Below are 10,793 nucleotides of genomic sequence, written 5' to 3'. Positions count from 1 at the left end.
CACAAAGATGTATTAGAGATGTAACATAGCATTTTGACTGGAAGTGTAGTCTTTTACCAAGCCCCCTCAAAATTGACATGTGACAACCTTCAAACAAAATATTTCTTTCTCACCAAATGGTGATTGAGGCCTACCTAATCTTTCACTAGTCACTTCTTGATGTAAGTCATAAAACATACAAACAAATCAAACAACTGGTTTTGACATAACCAAGGCAGGATTTATTAAACGAGACATAAAATATTCAAAATAAAATCAAACTTGTTTATTGAAATGTTTAGTTGTGTCATCAGATCATAAATTGGAGAGGATTACAGCTTCTACCATTTAACAATCCTCTGAAAGTTGGATGTATGTTTATAGACCTTCAGCGAAGTGATACATAAAAGACTTTAAAAGAACTGAAAAAGTTTTCAATCACTATTCAGGGGTCAGATCCAGGATTGGAGCGATGTGGTTCTGTTAGACATGATAAAGTGCATTTTGCATCATATTTAGGCTATAAAGTATGTCTACAGTTAGGTCTACATGCAAGATCCTGTTAATAACAACCCATCTCTTCCACCCCCCCCCCCTTCTCCCCCATTAAGGATGCTATAGCCCACTTGTACACAAATAATGAATCCTATAGCAATGAAGTACTATCATGCCATGTTTCTTACCCAATTAGTTTAAGGTTAAAATGTACACACCATGATTGCTTCAGCTTGAGTAAAATCATAATATATAAAGGCTTCTGCAGTAGTATAATCACAATGAACTTTACATGTTCAATATCTGGAAAGATATTTTCCTTTTCTACTGTTAGGGCAATGAGATTAAGCCAGCATTTGGGAGATGACTTTGAGGGAACAGGACGAGATACATTATGGAGGCCTTTAATATCATGACTTTCGCTCATTTGTACATGTAAAATTGTACCTACAGAATTAGCTGAATTGGCTAGTGTCAAATGTCGACTCCATGTGCTAGTTTAAAAAACAAATACGGTAGGGCTAATCAATTTGATGCTGAACCTCATGAAAAAGGTGGTTTTGCCAGACCTACCACAGTATATTCTAGTACCTTACTGATTGAGCATATTTTTAGGGGAAATTTAATTTTCAACTTCTAAAGGTCTTCAATTTATTTTTCCTTGAATGTGCTATAACTCTCCATCTTTCATCATTTAATCCTCCATAGAAGAAACTATTCTTCGCCAGCATTAGCTGTGCCTGCTATCACCAATCCACTCAATTCCCTAACGTCATCCTCTTTAATCTCTTTGCTTTCATGCAACGCCAGTTATAACATTGAAGAAGTGGTACACCTCATCAGAGTCGTAGACGGCTACTTCCGTGTTGCATTCAGCACATTTTACAGGGTGGTACGACTCTTCTGTACCGTCATTGGTCGAGCTAGTTGCCTCCATATCATCGTCTTGGTTACTTTTTGACTTTGATTTCTTCTTCCATTTTCTCTTCTTCTTCTTCTCACCCGGTTTGTACTTTAAGGTCTCCGATCTTATGATGGCACAGTTCAACACAAACATTGCCCTGTACTGTGTGGGATATATCTCGTGCCTCTGACAATCTAGACAGAGGGTGGCCATGCAGGCTGGGCAGTTCAAAATGGCGTCGCTTTTGGGCCCTCCACCTCTTTCTGTCTCTGAGGATGGAGATTTGAGACGTTTCTGTGCCGTGGAAGACTTTGTTGGGAGGGAAGCCAACGGGCCAGGCTTAGATGGGTAGTAACGGGACCTTTGGTTGTCCACCCACTTTTGGTTTTGGTCATCAATGTCCGGATCATAGAATAAATCTTCATTGCTTTGGACAAGTTGTCTCTTCTTGCTCTTAGCTGAAAGATGAAATTAAAAGATATATTATCAGATCTATATTGTAATAATTATTGCTGATTATTATTATTCTTATTATTATTATTCTTATTAAAATATCATAACTGACCTAGTATTGCAGAATTACTTTAAGCAAAACTAGAATGATATTACTATAAATGTAGAAGAATTTAAGAATAACAAGGTCTTTTCATATCATCATTTTTTTTTTTGCTCTCGACATCAGTGCTTTCTATTGTTGGAAATATGTTCCAGGTAAGGATAAAGATTCAAACTTTGTACCGTAGGTGCTTAAACACAGGTTACACTTAGATACTGAGTGTGCAGTTGCAACCTGCTAGTGACATATTTGGGTGCTTCATTGCAACCAAATACTTTGTACTAAATGACAAATGTAAAACCACCAATCAGCCTTCTGCTTGTCTTGTAGTCTACAAACAAATAAATGTAGACACACATTTCTTGAATTATGATGTTGTAAAGTACAAAATGTCTTCATAGTTTACCTGATAAAGTTGGATTGTCATCTCTTTGGTCTTTGTGCTGCTCTGCCCCTTCCTCTTCATCTGAATCAAAGTAAACTTCATCGTAATATTTTTTATCACCACTGCTGCTACCAGAGGCTCCATTTGATGGAAGGCCCTTTGTATCTGAATTGGCTGGAAAAAGACATTTACAAGGAAACTTGAAACCTCTTGCATATTATAAGGTTCAGTGCTTATCAAAATATTATGGAAGATTGCTAAAAGGACTCTGTTTGTAATCGAGTTATTATTTCTCTTAGCGAGACTTATTTATGTTTATTTCAACTGTGTAGTTTTGATACATTCAAAGTTAAATAACAAAGCTTACTTTCAGCATGACGTAGAGATGAAGATCAAGAACCAGTAAATCATTTGTGTCAGCCATTTTTAAAATAATATCAATTCCTGCATCTTTACTTGTGTGCAATTTAGATATCTATCAGGTTTGTACGAGTTTGTATAAATTCCCATTACTGACATTGAAAGAAACAATATATTTACAATTAATTCAATATTCCAAACCTGCTGCAAGTTTGCTCTGCTGTGTTTGATATTTCCTCATTGAATCTTCCAGTTCCATCTCCATCTCTTTCTCAAATTCATCTCCGCTGGATAAAACGTCCAGACTGCCTTCACTAAGACTTCGGGACAACTTTCTCTTCTGCTTGGGGGTGCCATTGAGGATGACGTCAATATCATCATCTGAACTGGATTACAGAGTCAAGATAAATGTTAGGATAACACATTTTGCAAATTACTTTGCATGAAAGCATCAATGTTCAGTAAATCATTCTCTTTTTGATCATTTCCTAACTAATTTACTTCACAAAGCTCAGTCATACAGGGGCGTATCCAGGGGGGGGCGCAACAGGCGCGCGCCCCCCCCTATTGGCCGTCACCCCAAAAAAAAAAAGTTTAGCAAAAAAAAAAAAAAAAAAAAAAAAATTGATGACGACCTTTATGTGAGATGTCGGTGATCGCTCAACCCCCCCCCCCTCCCGTATGCTTTATTTTTTGTTTGCCAAAAAAAGGTTCTGGCGAAGTTCGGCGGCATAATAGTTTTAGAAACATAGATGGTAATTGTGTTTGTATTATCACTATAAACACTAAATGACATGCCAGCCATACTAAATTGTGCATTTTGTGTCCATATTTACTGGAAATGTTGCTTATTATTAAGGTCGAAAAATGGATCACATATGGCCATGGGCGGCGATCCTGGGTGGAGGGGGGATATATCCCCCCATGAAAATGGGTGGAGGGGATGTAATGCACCATATCCCCCCCCCCACCAAATGCCAGGGATAAGAATATTTTCATGCCTACATTTATGCATCTTCGTTAATGTACGGCTCTTTTTTAGCTTCATTTCTCGCCTACCATAAACGCAGTGCGATCTTTTCAAATAAAGCGTCTTTATAAAGCAAAAATAGTTGACTGTAGGCTTCATTGGCCCTATAACAACAAAATGTATTATTGCGCCCACGGTATTGATATAGTACATATATGCACCCTCATAGTATTCATATAGGCCCTATAGTAGGCCTACACACGTACATGTTCCCTCGAACAGCTGAGAATCTCATGTAACCAGGGTAATGCTTAATACACGTTTCACCTGGATACCCTAGCAATCGGTACCTAGGAATGTAACTATGTGTAATTGTGTATTGCATGTGTATAGGCCTATAATAGCCTGCATGAGGCCATTTTCTTCATCGAATAATATAACAGAGCTCTCGAACATTCTAACGTTGAGCCTGAAACAAGATTGACAGGGGCAATTTTCCCAAAATAACACCCGAAATTAAAAAAAAAAGTATTTTGGATCCTGATTATGAGATATTTCGGACATGACATCCCTATTTTAAAGTTGGGTATATGCCGCTTGGAAACCTCGGGAAGTGCCGTTTCCGGCCATCTAGAGGGTTTGTTAATCCCAAAATTTTCTTGTACGCTTCGCGCCAACCCATGGTGGCGCTACGCTTAGATAGTCAACAAGGTCATATCCCCCCCCCCCCACTCGGAAGTACGGATCGCCGCCCATGCATATGACACCATTTTGCATTTCAGCCCTTCTTTGAAAGCAAAAATTGTACACCCCTCCCCTTAGACCCATCCCCCAGGACGGCGATCATTCATGTCTGGCGCCCCCCCTATTGGAAAATCCTGGATACGCCCCTGGTCATAGGCCACATATTGATATTTATTTTTCTATTGATGCTATGATTGGGATAAGGATAAACTCATTAAGTATTCATGAGATTGGCTAGTAACTTGTATCCAAGGTAAGGAAGATAACATCACAAATTCACTTCATATTATGAGGTCTACAGTACGGTATTACAGTAATAATTATGGAGGTTTTTTTTTGGTCCAGCTTAACAGTGTAACTAAATGTTTATATCCTGAACATTTAATATGATGACTAGCTGCTTAGGCTTGTATTGTGTAAGATCTCAAAGAAATCTCTCATCCAGATTAAGGTAATTTTTCACATGTACATATTCCAATATGTTCCACTAAACCTTAGTAACTATGTATAGTAAAGGCTACATAATTGACGCACCTTCGTAATTGACGCACCTTCAAATATTACTGGCAAGGATACAGCAGGCAACTTACACTTTTTGCAGCGAAGCAGAGTTACATATTTCATGAGTTTGAATCCATTTCAGCTATGTGCTGATCAATTTGTGGTTTTTTTAAGCTTTTAACATCCCTCCCCCCAATTTGGCAAATATTTTTGGGATTTGGAAATCTTACTTCCTAACATTAACCAATATTCCACAGCATGATAGCATGGACACTTCGAAGTTCGGACACCTAAGCCTTAATTAACACCCCAAAACTATATCTTCTGGTATAAATCACCTGAAAATATACTTGATATGGTGGGAGAAGTGTGTAATATTACGATACACGGAGAAACTTTCTTTCCTGCAAACTGTTTTCACATTGTATTCCAAGAAGATTCTTCGTGATTGTGGAACTGGTATTTCTTTGCTAGAGTATTGCGAATTTCGGACTCCCGGCCCACAGTGTGGCGCTGGTGATAAAATTGGTGTCGCAGTTGCTCTTTCAGTAATTATAACAGACTTCATAGATCCTTGTCATTTTATTGACAAATATGTAAGAACTCACTTGCACACGGGTCATTTTTGAGAGAAAGTATCTGTAGCTTCGTAATTTTTCGTAAAATTGGCTGTTGCTATAGTATAGGTTGTCATGGTGAAATCGTGTATTTCTTAGGGGTGTCCGAACTTTGCAGTGTTCCGAACTTCGCAATACTGACTTATACCACTACTCTCTGGGACCTGACCTGTCTGAGCTTAGGGGCTCAGAGCATAACAAACAGCATTAAGAGTGGCATTACATTTCTGAGGAACCACACATATGAAAAACACGTACAGTTGAGTGATTTGGATATTTCCTTGATAGACATCCTTAAGCGCGTCAATTATGAGCCCACCATGCTACATAGCTTGATTCAGTATATCACTAATAAGCCAGCATTGCATATACATGCGACCATTGATACTAACTCAGTACAAAAAAGAACTGTGAGTGACTTGTGAATGATACTTATTTTATAGGCTAAGGCCTATAGACTGCATGGCAAAGGTCTAACGAGTAACGTTAGGCCTTGCCGAATTTTGACGCTTCACTGTTCGTGCTGTGTTGTTCTACTCGGAGTCGGAGGTAAAGGCGCACCAGGATGCCTAAAACTTATCAAAACTGTGACTTTTTATACGAATTGAACTAACCTGTCAAGTCCTCTTTCTTGATCACTATCTTCCTCCAGATTATCGTACTCACAGTAAATTGAACTTGCCTTCAGACGATTCATGTTTGCATTGGACAACGTTGAAACACATTAAATCGTCAGCGCCCTGCGAATAAGGTGTCTGTGTACGTTATTCGCCGGGCTGCCCTGCGAATAATCACTTCGTTAAATAAATGACTATTCGCGAAACTGTCAAACACCAGATCGAAAATATTACAACGAGGTAAATGAATCTGGAGGATTCATGTCAATTGGGTGCGCGCGTACCATGTACGGAGGGTCATGTGATGTGTTCCAGGGTGGTACTATACTGATATTTCTCTGTAGCAGTTCGAGAACAGTGTTAGTGACTTCGTGAAAGATTGGTAGGTTCGGACATGGGAACTAACGGCATAAGAAGGTACTGGTACTTCAGGCCTACGAAATAGTGCTAATATGCTAACGTTCAACCTTATTCTCTTGAATGAAGGCAGGCCTTCTACATAATAGATCTTACTTATTAATACAGCTCTAGGGGCAAGCTTTGTCTCATATGGCCTAACGTTATTACAACACGCTATAAGTGAATGAAATGTGGGGAAATGTTTAGTTCAGTGCAACCACGGAATTCTCCATGGAACAGAGCCTAATGCTGCTCGACGGGAATATAGCTATCACGTTAGGCTACAGGCACGGTTATTGCTAGGTAACGGGTGTCGTCTGCTGCTCTAAGCACGCAAACACATTTACGTACTAGTTGGGTGAAATCATCATGCGTAATAGGGAGAGTAGTATATTAGTACCACCCTGGAACACATCACATGACCCTCCATACATGGTACGCGCGTACGCCCGTATTTACTGTGTGATAGTTTCTCCAGATTCATTTACCTCGTTGAAATATTACGTAAAAGGTGGCATACACCATTTAGAATCTGCTATTAATCCGTCCAAGTGTTTCACTCGAAGTGCGTGAATGAAAAGAAATGTGGAATTGTTACAGTTTAGGTCGCTTAATTTAGTCCTTGAAAGGGCAGCGCAGAAACTTCATTTCTTCTGCGTAAAGCCAGGAATGAAATATGGGAGGTTCTTACTGCTTGATATGTATGTACGGAAAATATTACTGGTGACATGAACGGCCAATATGCCAGCTATGTAGTCTTAGCTTTCACCTTTTGAGAACTTTCTACTAAAGAACTGATCTACTCCCAGCAAATTTCAAAAGTTTCTTTACCTTCAATTACGATGTACACATTAAATAACACTAGGTCTGCTGATAACCTTAACATATCACGTTTTAGAACTTATACTGCCAAACATTGTTTGAGATTTCGTGCAAATTCTCTCTGGAACTTTTTGCCATGCACATGGTATTAATTATTGGCCGCACTGTTTCATCAGCCTAGTGTGAGCAGGAAATTAAGAAATAGCTATCTGAAAAACGATTGAATTTTACTACATTTCGCTACTCCTTTGCATTGTTGTTTGCTATGTTTTTCTTCTTAGTATATGTTTATATTAGATATATATATATATTGTCCATATTATGTATTATAGTTGTTGTACCGGGAGTGACCTTGCATACATAGGGATTTTTCTTTTTACTGAGGTCACTTCCATTTGCAATGTACATCACCACAAATTCATTAATTAATACAGTTAATGAAATTCATTTATAAGATAAACAAATGTGGAACATTGCCACGTCAAATGAGACATTTAATTATCTTCTGAACTTAAGTGTATGGGTGTGGGGGCTGGGTCAGGGGACGAAGTAAGGGGGCTGGGGATGTTCAATGTGTTTCGGCGTTCTGCTACATCTATTTTACTTTGGTTGAGGGTAGTGGCGAGATTAAACTTCGAAATGGAATGAAACGTAAATAGTTCCGAGATTAAACTTCAATTTCGAGATAAACTATATAAATTTCGGCCATGATAAATTGTTGGAATTTCGAATTTGAATGTAAATTAGTGTCTAGTGGCAATGTAAACATTAAAAAATCATTAAGGTAACCTAGAAACACCATCTGGAAGGATAACACTGTTTTTTAACGGTCTTAAAATAAAACAAAACGGTTAGTAAACTGCTTATACACTAAAGAGCCTGTGTAAGAGAATGTGTAAAGTCGAGGGCATGACGTTTCGATCCTAGCATGATCTTCTTCAGAGGCAGTGAATGGCAAGTTACAGTAACAGAAGGGACATATTCACACTGAGCAGGGTGAACACAAAAGAGAAAGATGTAAGAGGATTAGTAGACAGTGGAGGGAGGGGAGAAAGCAACCAACGGTCTTCATAGAAGAACAACAGAGAAGAAGATACTGTCTGAGCCCGGCTGCAGAAAACGTTTAGACGCTAGGGTTATTAGGTGGTAAATTATATGAAAGATAAAAGTACGTCACTCACCTCAAACACTACAGTCCTATTTGCGCTAGGTCGCCGTCTCGTACGAATACTACAGACAGGATCCAATTAAAAATCCAACACAAATTCCGCTATCAAAATCCTAATCCATAAAAACAATTCGCCCGGAAGCAGGGCAACACGTATCCGATTTGATATTGAATAAAAGTAGGGAAAAACAATAAAAGTTTTCCGTTTAAGCGTAATTTCGTCGTAAGTATAAGCGTTGTCGATCCGTTGAATATCGTAATCCAAGTCGTAAGTCGTAAGTAGCTATATATTCTATCGTTGTGTGAAAGATTTCGCTTATCGTTCGTCGGAATAAAACCATCCATTGTTTTATCGAAACCAATGTCTCTTGACCTAGTATTAGTCATGACATTGATAGAGTGATTATCGATCGTAATTAATCTTATAAAAATGAGGGCGCACTTCCGATTTAAGAAAAGTGAAGTCCTCTACATAGCCCCCTTCCAGATCACTCGCGAAAAAGAGTGATCGATAAGAAAAACAAAACGTAATATAAAACATTTATGTAAACAGTTCTTCACCTATATCGCACTGGCCAATGAACCCGCCTACCTGATCGCGTAACGGTCTTTGGCTTGGGGTCAGGCTGTATGAGTCCGGTGGGCGTATCGTTCGAGTGGCGTGTTTTGGTTGAAAGTTCGTCGTTCTCGAAAGAGGGCGTGGGCAAAGTAAGCGGTTCGGTCGGTTCCACAAGTTCGTCATCTTCAGCATACGCGACCTTTAACCTGTCAATCGACACTGTGTCGTGTTTGCAATTGATGTCCAATACAAATGTTTTGTCGCCCCTAGAAATGACACGGAAAGGCCCTCGGTACGGAGGTTGCAGTGGACGTTTCACTGAATCAGCTCTGACCCAAACGTGTGTGCAGTGCTGAAGATCGTCGGACTGCTGCGCATGTCGTTGATTTGGCCTGGTGTCGGTCCGTTTTAAATCGGCCATCTGTCGTTTCAGGCGGTCGACGAAAATTGTAGGATCAAGCTCGTTCACGTCAGGAACAGGAGATACCAGTTGACATGGCACGCGAAGAGTAGTACCGAAAACTAATTCCGCTGCACTGCACCCGAGGTCGGCTTTAAGCGTTGTACGTATGCCTAACAAAACAAGTGGCAAAACCTCGGCCCACTTGGAAGGATCGCGTTGAGCTTTGATGGATGATTTGAGATGCCTATGGAAGCGTTCCACAAGCCCATTGGATATCGGGTGATACGCAGTCGTACGTATTCGTTTGCTGCCGAGAAGAGCAGTCAGTTGTTTGAACAGAGCAGATTCGAATTGAGCGCCTCTATCCGTCGTTATAGTCGAGGGCACACCGAAAATGGAAATCCATCTGCTGACAAATGCTTCAGCTACAGTCTGGGCAGTGATATCTGGAATACAGATTGCTTCCGGCCAACGAGTGAAGCGGTCGATAACGGTGAGGAGGTATTTGTATCCTCTTGACGGTGGGAGTGGGCCCACAATGTCCAAATGAATGTGTTCAAAACGAGCATCGGGGACAGCAAAAGTACCAAGTGGCGTTGTCGTGTGTCGGTGTACTTTGGCGCGTTGGCAGGACTCACATGATTTAGCCCAGGACCTGACGTCTTTGTTTATGTTGGGCCACACGAAACGGTCCGTGATAAGTTTCCGTGTTGCTCTGATTCCAGGATGCGACATTGAGTGAAGTGAATTAAAAATGTCTTTCCGAAACACCTTCGGTATAAACGGTCGAGGTGAACCGGTTGACATATCACACCATATCGTGCCAGGGGATGATGGGAGCGGAATCTCCTGAAATTTCATGACAGTGGAGTCCTTCAATTCTTGAAGTTGAATGTCATGCTGTTGTTTTGCAGCGATTTGAGCAAAGCCGATCAGGGTAGATGCGGGCAATCCTTGACGGAATGCGTTAACGCCTAAACGAGACAGTGAGTCTGCGACGATATTGTCCTTTCCACTGACGTGGCGAATATCCGCCGTGAACTGGGAAACGAAATCCAGATGCCTTATCTCTCTCGGTGAGTAGCGGTCGGTACTAGTTTTTAACGCGTACGTTAGTGGTTTGTGGTCGGTGAGAATGAAGAATTGTCGTCCCTCTAGTATATGACGGAAATGACGTATTGCCGAGTATATTGCTAGTAGTTCACGACCAAATGCACTGTATCGCGATTCTGTCTCGCTTAGTTTTCGGGAGAAAAACGAGATTGGATGCCAAACTCCTTCAATATTTTGCTGTAACACGCCTCCTAAGGCTTT

General features: G+C 40.2%; 1 protein-coding gene across 2 annotated transcripts; it reads right to left on the bottom strand.

The window, feature by feature from the left end:
- Nucleotides 1-208: 208 nt before the first annotated feature.
- LOC139971494 (E2F-associated phosphoprotein-like) lies at nucleotides 209-6,341 on the bottom strand. Of its 2 annotated transcripts, XM_071978029.1 has the most exons (5): nucleotides 6,317-6,341; nucleotides 6,126-6,241; nucleotides 2,881-3,065; nucleotides 2,341-2,493; nucleotides 209-1,836 (listed from the first exon to the last, which is right to left on the bottom strand). In XM_071978029.1, exons 2-5 carry the CDS (start codon nucleotides 6,206-6,208, stop codon nucleotides 1,271-1,273), a joined length of 987 nt encoding a protein of 328 aa, XP_071834130.1. In that variant the 5' UTR covers nucleotides 6,209-6,241; nucleotides 6,317-6,341; the 3' UTR covers nucleotides 209-1,270. The 2 variants fall into 2 exon arrangements, with proteins under 2 accessions (XP_071834130.1, XP_071834129.1); XM_071978028.1 differs by lacking the exon at nucleotides 6,317-6,341 and having other exon boundaries at nucleotides 6,126-6,305.
- Nucleotides 6,342-10,793: the final 4,452 nt, after the last annotated feature.

This window comes from Apostichopus japonicus, chromosome 8, assembly GCF_037975245.1.
Source record: "Apostichopus japonicus isolate 1M-3 chromosome 8, ASM3797524v1, whole genome shotgun sequence".
NCBI classification, from domain to species: domain Eukaryota; kingdom Metazoa; phylum Echinodermata; class Holothuroidea; order Aspidochirotida; family Stichopodidae; genus Apostichopus; species Apostichopus japonicus.
The sequence above is the reverse complement of the archived record's forward strand: the minus strand, read 5'-3'. Positions and strand labels throughout refer to the sequence as shown.

Bases quoted from the DNA above. Each gene is read 5' to 3' on its own strand.
- LOC139971494 (XM_071978029.1), bottom strand. From the start codon at position 6,208: ATGAATCGTCTGAAGGCAAGTTCAATTTACTGTGAGTACGATAATCTG. The intron at 3,066-6,125 runs GTTAGTTCAATT...TCTGTAATCCAG, and splicing joins CAAGAAAGAGGACTTGACAG to TTCAGATGATGATATTGACG. The intron at 2,494-2,880 runs GTTTGGAATATT...GTCTTTTTCCAG, and splicing joins GCAGAGCAAACTTGCAGCAG to CCAATTCAGATACAAAGGGC.